Source organism: Montipora foliosa, chromosome 9 (genome assembly GCF_036669935.1).
Source record: "Montipora foliosa isolate CH-2021 chromosome 9, ASM3666993v2, whole genome shotgun sequence".
NCBI lineage: Eukaryota > Metazoa > Cnidaria > Anthozoa > Scleractinia > Acroporidae > Montipora > Montipora foliosa.
In genome coordinates, this window is record NC_090877.1 from 46,133,576 (window position 1) to 46,156,075 (window position 22,500).

Genomic DNA, 22,500 nt, shown 5'->3' on the forward strand with positions numbered 1-22,500 from the left:
CAGCAAAACAAAATGACTTGGCTATCGAGCAGCGTCGTCTAACAACCACTATATCCCACAGGGATATTCAAGGGCGTCGTAAACTTACAATACCAATCGCGTGATATTTGCCAACACAAGGTCGCCAAAAGCTACTAGGGAAATGGGGCAAGGGTAACGAGAAACTTTTTTCGGTCTTGCCAGTAATTATAAGGGCCCGTTTCTCGAAAGTCCCGAAACTTTTCGGGCTTTTTTCGAATATCATAATTTCCTTAACAAAGGAGGGATTTTAAGTCAACAAACTTTGCTATCAGTTTGCTTTTTGCTATCGTTGAAAACATGTCAAAACGATCAGCCTTATGAAAAGAAGCGGAAGTTTCGTAAATGTCTTTTCGGGCCTGAGAAACGGGCCCCAGCTCCCGCGCTTCTTCACAGGTTATGTTGAATTGTGCTGATTGTTGCCCCCAAACATAGTTTGGTAAAGGCAAATTTCTCCCACAGAATCATGGGCCAAACAATAGAAAACTCTCCGAAACCTTGCGGAACGTTAATTGTGATGGTTAGAGGCTCAATCAAATAGTTTCGACATTTGCTTCAACTTGCATTTATCAATTTTTTGAGCCAAATGTAGGGTGCGTTTGAACAGGTCGTTTAGCAATGTTGTGAAAGAGTAAAAAATGTTGAAAGCTTATTGAATCAAATTCAAACAGGTTTAAAATTGTAATTAGACATCAATTCAACACTTTTTTGTCCTAGAAAATGTTGCTGAAAGTCGAAGCCGTTTAATTAAACAGTTCGTTAAGTTCAACTTTGTACAACAAACGCGTGCTCCCATCAGGTCGTAAAGACTGGTTATTTCTTGTTCTTAGTTCCTCGCAATCCAAGTGTCGGCTTAATTACACTGTTGACGAAATCTTGGAACAATTTGAACGGCATCCTCTCAAAGTGCGAGGATTATTTCTCTCTTTCTCTATAGCACGCACTTTAATTATATACATTTCTTTCAATGTGATTTGGAGAATGTACCTGGCTCTTGTATGCGAATGCCAGTCCAACTTACCTTCAGAGTAGTGACAATTGATCTCATCAGTATTTTCATAACAGTCTTTACCGCCATCACACACCCATTCTTCCGGAATGCATTTATAAACAAGATGATTCTTAACGCATCCGAACTCGTTCGCAGCACATTGCTTGCCTAAAAATTAAACAAACAGCGAGTGCGTTAAGAACTATGAGGACATTAGGGACATCCGAACAGTGACGTCCAATGTAAAAGCCCACCAAATGGAAATTTGAAAACAAGGTACGCTTCACAGGAATAATTCCAAGGTGAATTAAAAATGCAGTTATATGCGCAATTTTTTTGTTCAAAAGGAATGGACCTGTAACCTTCCGGTTACTTGTAGCAAATTCTCATCAAAATTAATAGAAACGTAAACGGCTTAACACATTTAACTGCGTGCCAACGTTAAGTAGAAGTAGAAGAAGTGCTACAGTGCGCAACTTTGCGTTTGTTGGGAGAGGTATTTCATTAGTGCGTGCATCATGGTTTCTCGTGATTAACGTTTGAAGGGCATATTTATGGCTTTGGGCCGGGAAAAGCCAGTCTCAACTAAGCGAAGTTCAATCTTCGTTAAAAGGCGCTGGGACACCTTGCCTAACATGGACAATTTTCACGGCAATTGCATTGTCACTTACTTATGCCGCCTTTCGCTTTAAAACTTCCCCACTCTTCTATCCTTGGCTTGCACCTCACGTCATGGCGACCATGTCGGTGTAAGGAACAAAAGCGAAAACGTCCTTTGGGAATTGGCTCTATTATTATGCAAAAAGCGAGCGACATTTTGCTTTTGTTTTGTACAAACAACATGGCCGTCAAATCCAAATATTCAATGTTGAGTCTGTGTGACAATCTGTTGTAACATTTCCGGCGGAGGGAGGAAAAGGACGACTTTTATAAGTAGATGGGGATGAGTAATAGTAACTGTATGGCACGTTTGGCAAAGATTAGAGCTTCTACAAATCACATGCGCAAAAAGGAGAGATTACCACAATTCTCTTCTCTCTCGTCCCATCCATCGTCACAGTCAAGTTCCAAGTTACACAGCTTCTTCGTATTTACGCATTGGACATTATCACAACTGTGCTCTCCGTCTTCGCATTTTGCTGGCAAAAGAAAAACGACAAATGAGACGTCTACCAATCCATGTGGTACGCCGTGCCTATACCGTGTAATTACCCCTTTACCATTCTTCTCGAGGCTTATAACACATCTGCAAATGCCAGATGTGCCAACGTTCTTATGTCACCTTGACACATCCAAGGTAAGCAATGACATAAAATGCAAAGAGTCAGACTTACTGCAATTGCTCATTTCATCAGAACCATCTTCGCAGTCATTGGAACCATCGCATACCCATCTTCGCGTTATGCAGCGCCTATTGGAGCAAGTAAACTGATCGGGCTTGCACTTCTCGCGCGCTAAGAAAAAAAAAACAGAACAAAGTTTAGCCTACTGTTTTCAGCCTCCTCGGTACTTAGGGGCTTGGAAATACAACACGCAATGGCGAAATATCGGCCCGTATATGCAAAAGCATCAAACAAAATGAGTGTTATCTACCTCCACAAATCCTGTTGTCGTCACTCAAAATCATGTCGATGGGACAAGAACACTGTGCCTGGCCTACAATTCCAACCAAACACAGATGTGTGCAGTTATTCTTGTTACAAGGATGGCCATCTGCGAATCAAGTAACAAAACAATGTTACTTACTTGTACATTCCCTTCAACCTTCAATTCAACCATCGATTGGACGTATCGCTTTTTCCACATGTGAAATATAAGGAAGAGAGGATTCTATTTGGAAGGTTTATTACATGAAATTCGCCCCAGATATATAATAAAAAGAACTTCTAAGTGTCCGTACAGTGACCGAGTCTCCAACGAAAATAAATAGCTTGCAAAAAAATTAGCTTGCAAATAAAGAAACAGGGCAAGGGATTGTCGTGACCAATGTTTGGAGACGTAATTTTTCAAATATTTGCTTTTGTGAATTCTTGACAAATACAGTGCCGATAGATGGGTTGCATCCGATTCCTTCGAATCAAGTTGACAATTATGTGATATACAATTGCTGGCGGACGAACAAAAGAAGCTGATGTGCGACCTTTTATTTCCGCATACCGATAAGGGGGCAACGACGTAACGCAAAAGCCACCTATTTGTGAGATTTTGCATCGCGTTTTTCGCCAAACACGAAACGGGAAACGACAGATTCTGTTTATTCTCACTCTTCTCTCTCTTTTGAGAAGCTCAACATTCACATGGCGTCACAGTGGCCATTATTATGCCCTTAAACAATGATGAAAGGCTACAATGTATATTGAACGTCCAAAACCAGCTGTTTGGAAAATGAGCTCTTCTCTCTTAACAAGCAAAGAAACATAGCCTCTGACCACGTGACTAAAAAGCAGCAATTGAGAAAATGAAAAAACAAAATCCCTGCATTATCATATACAAAGAAAAGGAAAGGAACTTTATTTCAGTGTCTAGTCGTTCTAGCGCTGGAGCACTAATTGGGGACACCGTAAACTAATAATTAATAATTAATAATTAACGTAAATGAGGATGAGGATGGCATAGTCGGTTAGTGCGCGGCCTTGGTGCAAGAGGTCCTGAGTTCGATTCCCAGATCTCGCATCCTTGTTTCGACTTCTTTCCGTTCTGTGTAGCTTAAGTAGCTTTAAATACCCGTAAAACGGAGCACTGATGGCGAGGAGGGAGTAAAATGAGCGCACCGTCGAGCTCAGGTTTGTCAGTTGAATTACTGTTACGAGTTATCGACGTTAAATATGGTTGCTTTACTTTGCTTTACTTTACTTTTACTTTAAATCAAGTTTGACAAGGGTAACAAAATGGGTGGAGCCCTGTCCTACCTGTGGTCTTCAATGTGTCAACAATGGCGATGTCAGACAAATCGTTCACTGCCGCCTGTACGCGGGTTCGGCACGATCGATCATTTTTCTTGATTTTCATGACGTTGTGAGACGCCTTATCAATCCAGTACACATAGTTTCCGTAAACCACGAGGCCTACAGGACTTAAAACATTCATTTCCACCAGTGTGTTGCGGTTCATTCCTTGAGAACAAGAGAAAAACTCCGTGTACAATATTTTTAATATCGATTAAAAATATTGTTTAATTAAAATTAAAAAAAAAAAAAAAAACTCGGTGTACTGTGCCACTAATTTATACGTTATTGTTAATAACCCCTACCCCCTCCCCACTCAAACCTGCAAAATAATTATTCCCAAGGAATGGCGGCAGAACAATATGTTCTCAGTAAGTGTGAATTCCGGTTAGAGTTTTTTAAAGATAAAATTCATCAAACAAAGGAGCATTTCGGAGACGTCGGTATTAACAGTTGGGAGAACGAACTCCAGAAGATACCCCGCTTGAGGCGTCATTAGCCATCCTGTCGCTCTCTGATGAGTTCATATGATATGGCGTCATGAAAATGGCTGGCGTTTATAAAAACCGACTTCCATGTCGACAAATAACTTTTGTAACATTCGCACATCCCCTTCTTTCTCCATAATTGCCTAACTTTCGTTTCAAGAATAGTTTTAAACAGGATTTCAACGACAATCGTTAAACGTACCAGCAAGATCACCAAACTCAATTTTCTTCATTCCAGTGTCTGTCCAAAACAGTTTTTGTTCTTGTTTATCGACAGCCAGATCGCCAGGGAAATCGGCACTGAAAAGCACCGTTTCATATGCACCTCCCATCGTTGCGCGCATAATCGATTTCTTTTGGGGATTCACATCCGTGAAATACATATCCCTGCAATGTGTAAAGTAGGTATTACATTTAGTGATGGCACCAAGATACAATTTTTACTCCTTTATTGAAGTGTCCAGTCTTCTAGCGCTAGAGCACTAATTGGGGACACTGTAAATTGAAATCAGCAAACCAACGCATATCAAGTCAAAATCGCTCTCAGAACTTGTTCGTAAAAAAAAATGAGATCATCCATCCACCAGGCACACACTTAAAAACAGAGAGAGATTAAACTTCGCGTTCCCGGAAAACGGCTTTTTGTCATTAACCGAAAACAACATCCCATTATTTGCCTGTTAACTACAGTTAACGAGCGAAAATTAAGAATAGAGAAATAAAATACAACAAGACGATTTTCACAGTCTTGTGACAAGCAGTTGCCTTGAAGAAAACACAAGGGTTAATCTTCTGCGATAAATGTTACAGCTCGGCGACTATGCTTTCCTGAATTTCTTTCCAGTCCTTTTCGTTTGCATTATGCTCGTTAACGCCCTACCACATCTGTCATAAACCTGACGAGCCAAGATACTTTTTAAAATACTCAAACTGTTGGTACAAACTGCCGCTTTTTATTTTAGTGCTCTCTTAACAATTGTACCCGTGCATGGCGCGAGACTTACCCAGTCTCAGGATAAAGCACTATGGAACGTGGATACACATCATCCTTCTTGAAAACCGCACCCATATTAGTTTTGTGCCTCAAACTGTAAACGTTGATGCTATTGAAGACACTGTCTGTCCAATAGAGCTGCTGTCCGTAGGGGTCGATGGCGAGATCAAACGGTGATGCACCGCTGTTTATCTTGAGGGTCTTGACATTGGTTCCATTTTGATAAGCGCATTTGATTGATTTGGTGATTCCGCCATCGATCCAGAAAACTAAGTGGCTGTTGATGTCATAATCGATGGAAAGCACATTTTCTAAATCTCGCACAGGCAAAACCACCTCGAGATTGTCAACAGAGTCAATCAAGATTCGACGAATGGTGGTTTTGGTGCTGAACAACATAAAGACACTTGGAGCTGAAAAAAGAACAATAATCAACATACGTAAGACACATTTTCAGTAACCCTATAAAAGACTGGTAGAGCAAAGCTTTACTTACCGAACCTTAGAATAACGAAGTAATCGAAATAACAAACGATGCACCCCCACGTAAATCAAATGGCAGGGAAAGAACTTACACACAACGAACCACGGGATAAAACAAACAAAATTGTCCTGTCCTACAAACTTCGGAAATTAAGAATAATAAGAGGAAAAAACGAAACCACTCGGGTCTTCGCGTCCGAATTTTTTGTGCGTTTGCTGCTGGGAGACCGTACTACCTATTGATTGACTAATATTTACTTGTCCGCTTCTGTGATTTGTCAAAGTTATAACTTCTGCAATTTGTTAAAACGATAGGCATGGATGCCTTTAAGGTCCTTTAAAAGTTTACTTTACCTTCGCAAGTTCGGTTGTCCGTATCTAATAATTGATAGTGCGTGGGACAGGAACACACTCTTGTGCTATCAGGTTTGGCGAAGCAAAGATGGCTACATCCAGTGCTGTCAGCGGCACAAGGATTCCAGCCTGAAACATGAGGAGAGGTGTTACAAGAAAAACGCTGACATACCGGTATATCAAGCACTCATCGCAAAAGAACACATCGGAAACTAGAACAATGGTAAACAGGCCCCTTGCTGCAATACGCAAGAGTATCTATTGAAAGCCAAAACGCACATACGCTATTCTTATCGAGAGTTTCTTTTACTGCTTTTAGGCCCTGGCCAGAAAAATTAATGAGCAAGTCATCAAATCGGTAATTATTACAAAGCTTCAAAAATTCTGCTGTCGTAATGGAGAATGTTTTTGCTGAATCCAAAATACCCAGTGCGACCACAAAAATTTACAACTGCAAGGACAATTTGTTGCAAGGACCCCTGTACTGAATCTCATCAAAAACGAGCAGTCTGTAACCATCTCATACCATTCTAGTACCATATCTGCTTGATAATCAGCATGCTTGACAAGTACTTAACAATTATTTCATGTGCGCGCGGTGGAAGACTGGGATTCAGAGACAACTAGCAATAAGGGATACTGCCGGACAAAATATGGGGTGCATAAATGGCGCTGTGGTGAGAGCACTCGCCTCCCATCAATGTGGCCCGGGTTCGATTCCGGGACTCGGCGTCATATGTGGGTTGAGTTTGTTGGTTCTCTCCTCTGCACCGAAAGGTTTTCTCCGGGTACTCCGGTTTCCCCTCTCCTCAAAAACCAACATTTGACTTGATTTGCGTTAATTGTTTATTTCAGTTCACAGTGTCCCCAAATTAGCGCTCCAGCGCTAGAACGACTAGACACTTAAATTTAAGTTCCTTTCCATTATGTACAAAAGTTTTTACGTACCTTCTTGTCTGCTTCTGTGAAATACAAGGATGTCCATAATAACGTCACTATTGCTCTCAATTCGCTTCCTACCCAATCCATTCGTCTTATTAGCTCGGTAAATTGTTGACAAGCCAGCGTAATAGATATAATCCTTGAATTGTGTCAGGGCAAATGTCTTTGGCAGCCCTGACACGACTGTTCGCCTATTTGTTCCATTTAAGTTTGCACACTCAATCATCCTCCTTTCTTGATCAACCCAGAAGATTAGTCCGGTCGAAGAGTCGATTGTTAAGCCAGCAGGAGAAGTTAGGTTGGTGAATAAAGTGCGTCTGTTTGATCCATCTAAGTCAGCTATTTCTATAGTTGGATTTCTTCCACCGTTCACCCAGTACATATGCCTACAAAAAAAAATGCACATCAACAATCCAAAGCGTTAAACTTTTATACTTCACATCAAGTGTGAGGAATAAAATCGAATCCTGTGAAGACAGCCTGGTGCAATAAAACATTCTTGCGCAATACCGGAGAACTTGCTTCGAATCAACCTGGTTGGAAAGTTCTTCAAAAACGTATTCGTGTTAGAAAAAATTTCCACCTTCAAAATTTGCAGGGGCCGCAATCTTAAATAACTGTGACGTCAAGTCAAGTCAAGTTTTATTGTGATATACGCTTAGCTTTGGTGAAAAAAGATCACCGGCTAGTTTACAGGTATAACGCAGAAAGTAATAAACTAAACTTCAACAAGTAGCTAAAATGATATGTTTAAAATATGAAATTGAAATCTATTTACAGGACTAAATATAACTTATTCATGAAATAAAATTAAACTAAGACTAATTAATGATTACAAGATATAAATTTACGATTGTATCAAACCTGACAAATCTAATTTTCTAATAGTGTTTAAAAAAACCCTGAAAAGACCGAATAGTTCTAAAAGAGACAGGTATTGAGTTCCATAGTTTTGGTGCCGTAAACCTCCACGATTTTAGACTTTAGGTTGTAGTGATGTTGGCCTTTGGCAGCTTTAAAATGTCGTTACCTCGTAGGTCATAATAACTATTTATATGTGCGATTGGCTCTTTAATACTCCTAGGTGCATGCTCACTGTTTATAGCTTTGAAAACCGTGCAGACTATTTTTGCGAGGCGCTGATTTGCAAGTGATGGTAAGCCTATTTTATCAAGTAATTCACAGTACGACGTTTGTTTTTCGTTTAAGACAAAACGGAGAGCAAGCTCATTGACTTTTTCTAGCTTTGCAGTGTTGTTTTTATTATAGAAATGCCAAGTCTCCGAACAGTAGTTAAAGTGCGAAGTTGCCCTATAAATTTTGTTGCAAAAAGAGCATTTGATAATAGATGAGGGACAACCGTAACACGTCACGACCAAAACAAGCCATTTTTTCCGTATTGGGTTCGACTTAATTGTCTTCTTCATTGAAATTTCTCCAGCTTGCCCGGTCGTTCACGCGCGGAACCGCAAGGGTGACTCTCTTACACAGAGAAGCGAAAAAGGGCTGTAACAAGACACCTTCTCCTGGTAAGAGAGTTGACGTACATATTATATGTATGTGAATATAGTAATGTGGAAAAAAGCAAGCAGTGGCCAACTGCGGGATATCCTCAACCTGTACCAAGGACCAAAAGAGATAGAGTAAAACAAGCTTCCTTGACCAGAGAGTTTAAAAGCAGAATTTTACCCTGAGACCGGATCAAGCACCAGTTCATGTGGTTCCCATAGATCTTTCCAAATCAACATTTTTCTGTGTTGCCCATCCAACCGGGACACTTCTATTCGGTGATTGCTTGCGTCCGTCCAATACAAGTTCTTAGCAATCCAGTCCACAGCCAGACCATCCGGAAATGACAAGTCTACTTCAATTATCGGTTCCATGTGGCTACCATTAAGGAAGGCTCTGCTTATCGTCTTTTGGGTCCCATCCGTCCAGTAAACTTGCATCCCATCAGCGTTGAAGTCCAATGCACGCGCATCTTTCACACCCACCAAAGGAATCACTGCTCCCTTGTTGGTATCCAAGGAGATTCTTCTTATATTCTCTTGACTGGAGAACAATAGAAATGGTTCTGGCACTGTGGATGATCATGAGTAGGACGAAAGATATCAAACAGAGTAGAGAAAAGCGTGGTGCTCTCGATAAAGTTATTGCTTTAATAGCGAAATGTCAAAGTCTTAAATAACAAGCTAGATATGCTAATTTACTGCGCATTGCAAATGCACGTGTAATAAGCTACGTATGCTAATTTGTTGGTATACAAAGAGATTCTTCTTATGTTCTCTTGACTGGAGAACACTAGAAATGCTTCAGGCACTGTGGATGAGTAAGACGAAAGATATCAAACAGAGTAGAGAAAAAGGATGGCGCAAAGGTGAGAGAACTCACCTCCCCACGAATGCGGCCCGCGTTTGATTCCCAAAACTTGGCGCCCCATGTTGGTTGGGTCACAGGTAACCCAGGCTCACTGTGTGCGTCACGTAGGTATTAAAATATAGAGAACATATGAGGCGAAGTTTAGGTCTGAAAATTTGCTAGAAAATGGTAATAAAAATCGATAAAACTTACCATGTGGTGAGCTGTTGTTGTCTTTAATACGTACACGAAGTTTCGGGGAAAATGGTCCCCGTTCACCTTCCTTCATAATATAGTGACAAGGTAGGAGACGGAAGCCAGCGTCGGGACTCCGATCGACCCAAAACAAGCACGATTTTTTCCGCGAAAATCAAATCCAGTCGATAAATAAACACGCCAGGTTCGTGGAATAGGAATTTCTCTAAACCATGAATCCACTAAAGCATCTCCAGGTAGCAACGCGGAGCCACCAGACTCCGTAAAACTTGTAAGTTAACCTGCTAAAATGGCGGCCAGAAAGCGTGGTACTCACGAAGTGCCCAATTCAAAATGGCACCGAACTCTGGACGCCTGGTGACGAGTATAATAAGTCTCCCTCGAGGGAGGGGAGTCCCAAAAAATTGCTCAGTGAGTTTTGTTTTTAGGAATTTGGGACTCCCCTCCCTCCAGAACTTATTATACTCGTCACCAGGCGTCCAGAGTTCGGTGCCATTTTGAATTGGGCACTTCGTGAGTACCACGCTTTCTGGCCGCCATTTTAGCAGGTTAACTTACAAGTTTTACGGAGTCTGGTGGCTCTACGTTGCTACCTGGAGATGCTTCAGTGGATTCATGGTTTAGAGAAATTCCTATTCCACGAACCTGGCGTGTTTATTTAGCGACTGGATTTGATTTTCGCGGAAAAAATCGTGCTTGTTTTGGGGCGATCGGAGTCCCGACGCTGGCTTCCGTCTCCTACCTTGTCACTATACTATGAAGGAAGGTGAACAGGGACCATTTTCCCCGAAACTTCGTGTACGTATTAAAGACAACAACAGCTCACCACATGGTAAGTTTTATCGATTTTTATTACCATTTTCTAGCAAATTTTCAGACCTAAACTTCGCCTCATATGTTCTCTATATTTTAATACCTACGTGACGCACACAGTGAGCCTGGGTTACCTGTGGTTGGGTTTGGTTGTTCGCTATTCTGCTCTACGAGGTTTTTCTCAGGGTACTCCGGTTTTCTCCTCTCTTCAAAAACCAAACTACGACTTTCTTTCGTGTACCCAGTTACTGGCCCAGTGCTAAAGTCAACCCTTTAATAAACTTATTATCACATTGGGTACATTGTAGGTGCTAGTGATTAGCTTGATTAAAAAGAAAAAGCAGAGTATTGTATCAAGAGAGTCAGAGCGTTCTCAAGGAGTTTGGGACTACTCCTCCACCTTTCTCAAAAAAGCAGGATTAGAACAACAATCACATACAGAGATCCAATTACACTCTTCAATTGCAGTTATCACTTAGGCCCGTTTTAAAGGTCGCATTTTACACTTGGCAAATCAAATGCAAATGAGAAAAATCTATTGTTTTCGCTTATTTGCATTAGATTCGGTACATGTAAAACGCGACGTTTAAAACGGGCCTAACAGAATAAGCTCTCCAAAGCCAGGAAAATAACCATGAGAATACTTACAAATACAACTCTTCTTGTCTGCAAGTATTTCCATCCCATCGGGACACTCGCAATTGGCTCCTATTGGACTGTACAGGCACAAGTGACTGCATCCTCCATTATCTTGCTGACAGGGGTTCGATCCTATAAAGGAACATTTTCATCATTTTATTAACCTCAGAGAAGCAAGTTCCAAGTTCCACTAACAGTGCACAAGGTTTTTTGAAGATTTTACGGTGGATAGTCTGTTTTGAAAAACAAAATGCAATATCTCCTTACAAAGTAGTGCAGCAGAGAACCCGGAAAACACAACAAAGTGGGTGTCATCGTTTCGGGTAAGGAAAACTACAATATTCTCACCTAGATTAAGGCTCAGGTTAACTGCTTTTAATCCCATCAAATCCGGTAGGTTTTCAATGAGGACTTTTCTGTCTTTTCGAGTGTCTTTAGTGATACTTTCTATGTTCCTTTTTTGCCAGTCTGTCCAATATAGCTTATCTCCATTAGAAGCAAAACCAAACACGTGTGGAAAATTTTCATTCAGCAATGGTCTTCGATTGCTGCCATCCGTATTCATAACCTCAATTTTGTCGTATTTAGCATCTGCCCAATAAATCTTCTGTTCATGGAAATCAATGGCAATCCCATTTGCCCATGCTATGGAGTCGTTCACCAAGGTAATGCGATGGCTTCCATCAAGTCCTGCTCTTTCTATCTTTGGATTTTTTCCCCAGTCAGTCCAATACATGTAGCTGACAAAAAAGAAAAACTAAATCAGTTCCTATCATAATTTGGAAATTGTTTATTGCTATAAATGAAAATCCTCTTTAATTTTTTTCCCCAAGGACACAAACACAGATTTATTCCCCAAATAATTAAATGCACTATCAGACAGGGTTACACTTAGGAAAGGATAGCTTAACATTGTGTTTGCATTCACATGTAAAAGACTCTTCTTTCAATTACAACATGATGAAGATACAGAATACTATCTGCTGGCTCTAATCTTTGCAAGCTGGAATTATAGACTAAGCAAAAATGCATTTGCCATGCTTCACTGTACAAAGCAAATTAAAACAATGTGGATTACTTGTAGTATTCAAACGGACCTTATTTTTTGGCCACAAGTGCCTTGTTTTTTGCTTCTTGTCTTATTTCCCTCTCAAAAACATCACAACACTATCTGTCTACTTCAATTATCGGTTCCATGTGGCTACCATTAAGGAAGGCTCTGCTTATTGTCTTTTGGGTCCCATCCGTCCAGTAAACTTGCATCCCATCAGCGTTGAAGTCCAATGCACGCGCATCTTTCACACCCACCAAAGGAATCACTGCTCCCTTGTTGGTATCCAAGGAGATTCTTCTTATATTCTCTTGACTGGAGAACAATAGAAATGGTTCTGGCACTGTGGATGATCATGAGTAGGACGAAAGATATCAAACAGAGTAGAGAAAAGCGTGGTGCTCTCGATAAAGTTATTGCTTTAATAGCGAAATGTCAAAGTCTTAAATAACAAGCTAGATATGCTAATTTACTGCGCATTGCAAATGCACGTGTAATAAGCTACGTATGCTAATTTGTTGGTATACAAAGAGATTCTTCTTATGTTCTCTTGACTGGAGAACACTAGAAATGCTTCAGGCACTGTGGATGAGTAAGACGAAAGATATCAAACAGAGTAGAGAAAAAGGATGGCGCAAAGGTGAGAGAACTCAACTCCCCACGAATGCGGCCCGCGTTTGATTCCCAAAACTTGGCGCCCCATGTTGGTTGGGTTTGGTTGTTCGCTATTCTGCTCTACGAGGTTTTTCTCAGGGTACTCCGGTTTTCTCCTCTCTTCAAAAACCAAACTACGACTTTCTTTCGTGTACCCAGTTACTGGCCCAGTGCTAAAGTCAACCCTTTAATAAACTTATTATCACATTGGGTACATTGTAGGTGCTAGTGATTAGCTTGATTAAAAAGAAAAAGCAGAGTATTGTATCAAGAGAGTCAGAGCGGTCTCAAGGAGTTTGGGACTACTCCTCCACCTTTCTCAAAAAAGCAGGATTAGAACAAGAATCACATACAGAGATCCAATTACACTCTTCAATTGCAGTTATCACTTAGGCCCGTTTTAAAGGTCGCATTTTACACTTGGCAAATCAAATGCAAATGAGAAAAATCTATTGTTTTCGCTTATTTGCATTAGATTCGGTACATGTAAAACGCGACGTTTAAAACGGGCCTAACAGAATAAGCTCTCCAAAGCCAGGAAAATAACCATGAGAATACTTACAAATACAACTCTTCTTGTCTGCAAGTATTTCCATCCCATCGGGACACTCGCAATTGGCTCCTATTGGACTGTACAGGCACAAGTGACTGCATCCTCCATTATCTTGCTGACAGGGGTTCGATCCTATAAAGGAACATTTTCATCATTTTATTAACCTCAGAGAAGCAAGTTCCAAGTTCCACTAACAGTGCACAAGGTTTTTTGAAGATTTTACGGTGGATAGTCTGTTTTGAAAAACAAAATGCAATGTCTCCTTACAAAGTAGTGCAGCAGAGAACCCGGAAAACACAACAAAGTGGGTGTCATCGTTTCGGGTAAGGAAAACTACAATATTCTCACCTAGATTAAGGCTCAGGTTAACTGCTTTTAATCCCATCAAATCCGGTAGGTTTTCAATGAGGACTTTTCTGTCTTTTCGAGTGTCTTTAGTGATACTTTCTATGTTCCTTTTTTGCCAGTCTGTCCAATATAGCTTATCTCCATTAGAAGTAAAACCAAACACGTGTGGAAAATTTTCATTCAGCAATGGTCTTCGATTGCTGCCATCCGTATTCATAACCTCAATTTTGTCGTATTTAGCATCTGCCCAATAAATCTTCTGTTCATGGAAATCAATGGCAATCCCATTTGCCCATGCTATGGAGTCGTTCACCAAGGTAATGCGATGGTTTCCATCAAGTCCTGCTCTTTCTATCTTTGGATTTTTTCCCCAGTCAGTCCAATACATGTAGCTGACAAAAAAGAAAAACTAAATCAGTTCCTATCATAATTTGGAAATTGTTTATTGCTATAAATGAAAATCCTCTTTAATTTTTTTCCCCAAGGACACAAACACAGATTTATTCCCCAAATAATTACATGCACTATCAGACAGGGTTACACTTAGGAAAGGATAGCTTAACATTGTGTTTGCATTCACATGTAAAAGACTCTTCTTTCAATTACAACATGATGAAGATACAGAATACTATCTGCTGGCTCTAATCTTTGCAAGCTGGAATTATAGACTAAGCAAAAATGCATTTGCCATGCTTCACTGTACAAAGCAAATTAAAACAATGTGGATTACTTGTAGTATTCAAACGGACCTTATTTTTTGGCCACAAGTGCCTTGTTTTTTGCTTCTTGTCTTATTTCCCTCTCAAAAACATCACAACACTATCTGTAATCAAGTGCTTACCCATGAGAAGGATCCAAAGCAATCGCTCGTGGTTCATCCAGATTTTCGCTGATTAGAACTTTTCTTGCTGTTCCATTTAATCGACTGACTTCAATTCGATCAGTACCAGTGTCAGTCCAGTACAAATTGCGTGCCACCCAATCAACAGCAATTCCATCAGGACGTTTGATTTGCGAAGCTATGACAACCTCTACATCTGAAACCAAAAAAACAATTTGTTTTAAAGGTAAAAAGTAGAAGGAACTTCTTTTTAGGTGTTTTGTATACTTGACAATGTACACCTTTGGGGGTACACTTTGCATTCAGAAGGAACAAGAGGCTACGGGTAGCCTACACTCTGTTCGAAGGAGTTTCAGCCGATTGCAGTAATTCAGTGATTTTTTAGTTACAATATCTTGGTTACCCTGGGTGCCAGAGGTTCTATTTTTCTTTCACGAGGAGCGAGCGGTTAAAACGGAGAGGCGAAAAATACGAACCTCTGGTCAGGGCGGTTTAGAATCTCACTTTCATGATTTGTGATTATGAACACGGTCGCTGATTGGTTTTCATAGTAAATGCCAATTCTTTCCGAGTAAAAACAATCTAAGACTCAATTTTACTGGTTGAACTGCGATAATGCACACCAGTGACCACAAAACCGCTTTTGAGCGCAAGGACTGCTACGAAAACAAAACTGGCGGTGGAAGGCTGTGAATTCGAGCGAGAATTTAGAGGTTTGCACAGTGCATTACACAGCAAATTCTGGATATTTGGAGATTTTAGAATTAAAACCTGTTCAGAAATTTCATCAAGCGGGATGTGTTTGTGGTCCTGCCAACTGGATGCCGCAAATCTTTGATATTTAAACTTGTGCCGAAAGTTTGTTCGTATTTGTATGATCGTGGTGGATTCATTATCCAAAAGATGGTATCGTAGTCATTATTTGTCCTTTGAATGCCTTGATTGATTCGCATATCCTAGAGCTGAAAGAAAATCGGAAAACCGTGAACACTAGAAATATCGTGTTTCGAGTAAGAAACTAGTCACGCGTGAGAAAACGAAACCGCAGCCACCAACGGTAATTAGTTTGTGGTTTTCATGCCGCTTTCGATTGGTTGCTGCACGATCGGAACTGTCAAAATCAAACGTTCTATTCCCAAAGGACTTGAATTGGGTACAACATTGACATCACTGTAGAAAACCGGTTTGATAAGATGTCTTATTCCGAATTTGCATGGATGTGAGATTCTAAACCGCCGTGACCAGAGGTTCTTATTTTTCGCCTCTCCGTTTTAACCGCTCGCACCTCGCGAAATAAAAATAGAACCTCTGGCACCCAGGGTATATCTTGGTCAACATCCAGTTCAATTCCGTAGTCCGAAGTTCAAAGTGCAAAGTCCACATTCCGTGACCCAACCGTATGGTTAAGTGCGATCGTAAAAGAGTTGTCAGGCCCGAAGACGGAGCTCCGCTACGAATGGACTTCTTGCAAATGGTTACTAAATGCAAATTTTTGCAGTGCCTGCCACTTTGACAAAATATTTTGCGCACACCCTTTTAAAAACAGGACCACTAAGAATTGAAAACTGGGGGTCCAGAGGGGAGTGGTGAGAGGAACCATTTTTCACTAGTGTGACATGCATTATATGGGCTGCCCGTGTTCTTTGTTTGAACTCAAGAGTTAAAAAAAATTACGGATCCTGGTGGCCTCGTTACAAATAGTCCATATCCATACCTGTGCCATCCACTCTGGATCTCTTAATTTCAAGATTCACATCATCGCTCCAATAAATGAATTTGTCGATAGGGTCAAAGTCAATAGCAACTGCATGTCTGATTCCAAAAACTGGAACAACAATCTCAGTAAAATCGGGTGTATCCAGTGAGATAAGCCTGATATCCTCTTTCCTTGCCAATAAGAGAAAGTTAACTGGACCTGTGAATTAGAAAAGCATTAATGAAGTCAATTTAGAAAACACTAACGACGCTGATAACCCATTTACCTCAGGTAAAACAGCACATTTTGGTACTTTTAAGAATGACAGTAATTGAACTAAGTGGAGTGCCATTTGGTCTAAAATACGTGTGATTTTAAAATCGAACAAGTGCACAGCAAAGTTTTGGAACAAAACTTGTAAAATTTGCCACACAACGCCTTTTTTTGTCTTCCATTTTCCTGCAATTTGATTGGTTACTTTAAACAAGCCTTGATATCTGATTGGTTGTTTTGTTTTAGTATTCCTTTCTCACTGGCCGTGGAAAAGGTGTGATTTAGAGCAGTAAATACTGCGATTCATTGTGCGATTCGTGAATAAAGCGCTCTACTGAGAGCCAATCAGATTGCAAGGATCACCAGTGATTTCTAAGTGCATGTAATCGTAGTAAATGCATGGAGATGGTTATGAAACTCGACAAGTTCCTTTGCTTCATGTTTTTGTCCATATTTTGGGCCTTGATCCTGCACAAAAGACACCTTTTTTTCGAGAAGATCACCAATCAAATCCTTCGATTAAATTATGCGCAACTAATTTGAAAACCCGTGCGAAGCAAACAAAATATTGTGCTGGGTCACGGGCAATTCAACATCGATTGCAACAACATTGCTCTCGCTTTTGAAGGTTTTAAGGCTTCATAACCATTTCCTGGATTAACTATGATATAATATCGTAAAAAAGGTTGCTGTTATTCATCGTGGTGAGGTACAATAATAATAATAAAGTATTCTCGTTTGTCTCAAGATGTGGTCACTTGTGATGTAGATCGCGATGTTTCGACTGCATACTGCTAGTCTTCATCAGACGATGATGTCGACTGGTTACGAGTCACCTTTTAAGCAGGATGCTCCGCTGTGATTGGTTGGTTTTCAGCTGCTGTAACGCACTCAGCTATGGCCTCGAGTGCCACTTTTTTGCTCTAACATCACATTTTGACGTCATCTCTGATCTATTACTGAACAGGCGCACGGCAACATGGAATCTATTGGGTAAATAATTGATTACGTTCTAATTCGCTTCGCTCAAACGAACGTAAAATATTTTACCCTTAAATTCCCGTAATACAAACAAATACCACGAGAAATATGGTAGGATGCGCAAGCGTATCCAAAACAGTTTATTATAAGATAGAAATTGCAAAAAGAAATTATTGCTCTTTTTTTTTTTTTTTTTTTACAACTCTTTAGATACTACTGTATGCAGAAACTAATCTACGCTCGATAATACGTTACAAACCTAAATACTTAGTTACATGCAACCTGTTTTCGAGGCTTTCTTCAACATACATATCCTTGGCAGAATCAGATTTCCACCTACGATGAATTTTAAGAAGTCTTTCTGGAATCGAATTCCTACTATGGCGTACGGCAGCTGTAATGCCACCGGATCTTAAACTATGAAGACCATAATCATTAGGGTTGAAGCCCAGCTGACTTAAGGTATCCCTTAAGATATCTCTACAAGTAGTATAAGAAATCTTTCCGCTCCTCAGGGTATAGCTAGAAGTACTACGGTGAAAAACAAGTGGTCTAAATAAAGGGAGAGGACTATTTAAGTCAATACCAGATAAATCTAAATAACGTTGTAAAACACCAACAGGACAGTACTTAGATCCAGATGCACTAATATAGACGAAATTCCCTTCCCTATAAACATCTGTCTTACTACGAGGCACAAAAAGTCTTATATAATCGCTGTGAAATTCGATATGCTCTGGAACGATATTGGATAATTCGTGATAACGAAAAAACCCTGCGAAGGCTAAAGAGCACAACGCGGCAATACGGAGATTCTTTAAATTAGCATCTTTCTTGTTATGAATATCTAAAATACGCCTTATAATTTCTGTGGAAATAGGCTTCTTTTTCATAACTGGCTGTGCGGACTTCTGGCGTTTTGCTGATTCGATGACATTTCTGCAAAATTCACTATCTAAAGGATTACGATCCAACTAGGGACAAAAGAATGTAACCATTTAAGGGCCGCATGGGCTAAAATTACTGAGGAACTAAAAGTGGTAGACTGCTGAACTTCAAACAAATATAGAGAAACAACACTAAGAGGAAAAGGTAACTGCATGTTGAACTGTCTACTTTTAGACCAGTCCAAGAACTTTCTGATAACACGAACGTAAGCTTTAGTGGTCGAATCCGCCCTGGACTTCAACATAACATTTAGCACTTCATAAACGTTGATTGAAGAAAACTGTTGAAAGCCTTTCCATGAATTACTTGATAGCATAATCTGTAAAGACAAGAACAAAACATACATACTAGAAGAACAAAAGAAAGACCGAACATCCTTTAATAACCGGTACAAAAATCCGTCATTGATGAGGCCAGTGCCACGTAAGACGTTAAATGATCGTATGGGCCAGTGCCGCGTAGATCAAGAACCATTGATTAGGCCAGTGCCACATAAATAACCGGTACAAAAAACCGTCATTGATGAGGCCAGTGCCACGTAAGACGTTAAATGATCGTATGGGCCAGTGCCGCGTAGATCAACAACCATTGATTAGGCCAGTGCCACATAAATCAACTATACTCCTATTAGGACAGCACCATATGAAATGACCGACCAAAAATTAGGCCAGTGCCTTACAAATAAACAGCACTGCCTTGGCCAGCGCCAACAACTGAAAAAACATAGGCTAGTAGACACACCGTCCAATAAGTTAATCAGTAAATTTTAGTCTAAAGGCAATAATATTTCCTGTGAAAAGATCAGACCCCAAGAGCGAATTAAAATTTCTTCCGTGGGTAAGAACCTCATTCCCGATATGAATATTGTGAGCCACAAGATAACGACTATACTTGCCTGCAATTAAAGGCCAGAAATGAGATGAAGGCCAAACAGGTACAACGAGCGTACCAACGGCCTGCTGAGATTTAAGATAATGTAATACGCGTGGGATGATACCAACTGGATGGATTACTAGCAATTTTCCCCTTGAAGAGACTGAAAGAAAAAAAAATCAACACCCGAGGAAATGGGATTCCAAAACCTCGAGAAATACCTGGGGATCTTGTGGTTATAATAATTTGCAAAACAATCTACACTATGCGGACCCCACAAGTCATCAAGAAAAAGAAAAAAAATTCTTCAGAAATTTGCCAATCATCCGTATCAATTAAACGACTTACATAAACAGCTTGTTGATTCGAAGTGCGAGGGATCCACTGTACATCTAAATGAATTCCCGATCGGATACAAATATCAAAAATCCTTCTGGCCATTTTGTGCAAACCTAATTTCATGCTGCCCACTTCAACAATCTTAGCAGCTACTTGGCTATCCGTAAACCACTTAAAATGAGATCCTTCCAACACTGAGGCAAATGATTGCAAAGAAAACTCAATAACAGACAGTTGTCTCCACGTTGAACTTTGACCTCTCTCGTTCTCCGACCACGTTTCGTGGCACACAAAATCAGTGTTAAAATCAATAATTGCTCCACCTCCGGTGGCACTGGCGTCAGAATACACAAATAACTTGGTACCTTACTTACAAAGCAATACCTAGTGTTGATATTAACCATATTTTCCTTCCAAAAATACAGTTCTTCCTTGCGGTAATCGTCAAGAAGGGATATAGAATCCCAATTATCCCTGCACGAGGTGGACAAGACACAAAGTCTGGTCATTATCCTGCCAATGTTACCAACTACAGGTCCGGTAGAGATAACTTGACCTGTGAAGGAAGCTGACAACTCTCTCGCGGAAACTTTGAAATCGGCTTCAATAATATGATCAATTGAGTTAATGATCTTAACAATTCTAGTACCTAATGCAGCATTCCAGGTAATACCCAGCCATTCCAATACTTGAGTGGGTTCCCATACCGATTTATCTTCATTGACAACAAAACCTGCGTTGCACAAATCCGCCCTTACAGCCCGGGCCTTAATGCGACAAATTTCTCTATCCTGAACAATCGCCCAACCATCATCCAAGAAGATGGCTATACAAAGACCCTGTACTCTCCAATACTTTTCTAAAGGCTTCAAAACCTTAGTGAAAACCCAAGGGGCAGAGGACAGACCGAAGGGGAGCACAGTAAAAACATAGAATATTTCCTTAATGGAATCGGGCACACGCCATGAAAACCCCAGAAAAGTTTGGTGCTCTTATGCAATGTCTACATGATGGTAACCACTTTTTAAATCGAAGGAAAACATGAACCCATCCTTCACAAAATAAGACATAGCAATTTTCAAGTCCTTATACTTAACACTTTGCTTAATTAATGACTTATTGACATGGCGCAAATCGAGAATAACCTCTTCTTACCGCATGGTTGTACAGAAACTGACAAGGATTTACAACAAAAGGCTGCTCATTAACCATACGCACCCGGTCTGAATTAAGAAGCTCAAGAACAGCTTGATCCACAAAATCAGCATAAATTCGAGCCGACTTATTATTTTTCAGTTTTACGGCCAACGGAAAACTAATGAATGGCAGTCTGTAGCCATTTTCAATAATAGGCAAAATGAAATCCGGAGCACCTATAGATCTCCAGAAAACTAAATTATTCTTCAGATTACCCTTAACACGTAATGAATGTCCGCTTTCAAGTTCGTAATCCTGTGTAAACTGATGTACCTGCGCCAAGGCATGATCATTGCTTTGGTTGAGCTGATTGGCCTGAGGTTGGCTTGTTGCAGGAGATTCCAGGTAAAGAATTGTAGCTAAGGGGCTGGTAACTTCCCAGCCAGGACAAAGATCGCCAGTCCTTAGGCCAGTGTCCAAATTTGCCGCATTTGAAACCGCGGAAGAAGTCGCCAAAGCGTCTCTACGGCCTGAAAGATAAAGGCAATGACGAAACCTGTAGTAAACGGGAGGTGGGGGGGGGGGGGGGCTTAAAGCAGAAAGATGAATAAACTGTATGGAACCGCAAGCGTGAATGGTACTCAAGAGACAGCGGAGGGTATAAATACTAATAACTGGCCAATCCTGACATACATGAAAAACAGAATGCACAATAGTGGGTGCGGCAGGTGTGAAATGAAAACACCGCAACTAATTACTTGGAATACCAGCGGAAAATACATTTACGTTCTAATTCGCTTCGCTCAAACGAACGTAAAATATTTTACCCTTAAATTCCCGTAATACAAACAAATACCACGAGAAATATGGTAGGATGCGCAAGCGTATCCAAAACACACATGAACATACAAAGTAAAGAGGAGGCTCTTTATCTTACACCACGAAAAAGCTGATTAGCAGCGCCCAAAGCAATTCTTGGTTTCTTTCCACGATCACTGGAGAGTTGTTCTTTTTGGCGTCTCTTGCGACTCGCAGCTTCCCTTGCCTTCTTAAGACGTTTTTCATCTTCGGAGCCGGATGCAAGTTCGTCTGACTGGTACTCGCCTACGACCTGCCAGCCGTCCTTGCCTTTATCAGCGATTTTTATCAGCTTCTGCCGCTTTCGAATACGTTGCCTGCCTTCTTGGCAAAGCTTCTTGATTTGCGACAAATTTGGCTCGATGCTTTCACTCTCGGTTTCAATACTTTCCAAAATGGTATCCAGCTCGGCGTTAAGCTCAAATTGTTTCTGGTTCCCTTTGAACTTTAGCTGCACAACTTCTTTATCTAACTTACTTCTATGCTCGATTTGCTTTCCTTTGTCTTCTAATTTTTCCTCAAGAAAATCTTTGAACATGGAAAAGACTTGATCAACGGCTGCTGAGTTGCCTCCACTGTCACCTGAAGACGTTTGGCCTACTTCAGACGAAACGGACGAACCTTCGCTCTGTTTCTGGTCGTTGGGCATCACACGAATAGATGGGCTTAAAACAGAAAGATGAATAAACTGTATGGAACCGCAAGCG

At 40.5% G+C, this 22,500-nt stretch overlaps 2 protein-coding genes across 2 annotated transcripts in view; both read right to left on the reverse strand.

Moving 5' to 3' along the window:
- Window positions 1-22,500, reverse strand: part of LOC137969352 (low-density lipoprotein receptor-related protein 6-like) — an 81,270-nt gene that overhangs the window by 46,278 nt on the left and 12,492 nt on the right. The gene's annotated exons all lie outside the window — the stretch shown is intronic.
- Window positions 1-22,500, reverse strand: part of LOC137969360 (low-density lipoprotein receptor-related protein 6-like) — a 33,548-nt gene that overhangs the window by 752 nt on the left and 10,296 nt on the right. The window contains exons 4-17 of the mRNA XM_068815568.1: window positions 16,403-16,603; window positions 14,689-14,884; window positions 13,848-14,239; window positions 13,509-13,631; window positions 8,905-9,295; window positions 7,222-7,601; window positions 6,274-6,402; window positions 5,447-5,849; window positions 4,645-4,829; window positions 3,919-4,122; window positions 2,603-2,722; window positions 2,344-2,463; window positions 2,032-2,148; window positions 1,040-1,177 (exon numbers count right to left, since the gene is read on the reverse strand). Of these exons, the coding sequence (XP_068671669.1) occupies window positions 1,040-1,177; window positions 2,032-2,148; window positions 2,344-2,463; window positions 2,603-2,722; window positions 3,919-4,122; window positions 4,645-4,829; window positions 5,447-5,849; window positions 6,274-6,402; window positions 7,222-7,601; window positions 8,905-9,295; window positions 13,509-13,631; window positions 13,848-14,239; window positions 14,689-14,884; window positions 16,403-16,603 (3,099 nt within the window). The remainder of the gene's footprint in view (window positions 1-1,039; window positions 1,178-2,031; window positions 2,149-2,343; window positions 2,464-2,602; window positions 2,723-3,918; window positions 4,123-4,644; window positions 4,830-5,446; window positions 5,850-6,273; window positions 6,403-7,221; window positions 7,602-8,904; window positions 9,296-13,508; window positions 13,632-13,847; window positions 14,240-14,688; window positions 14,885-16,402; window positions 16,604-22,500) is intronic.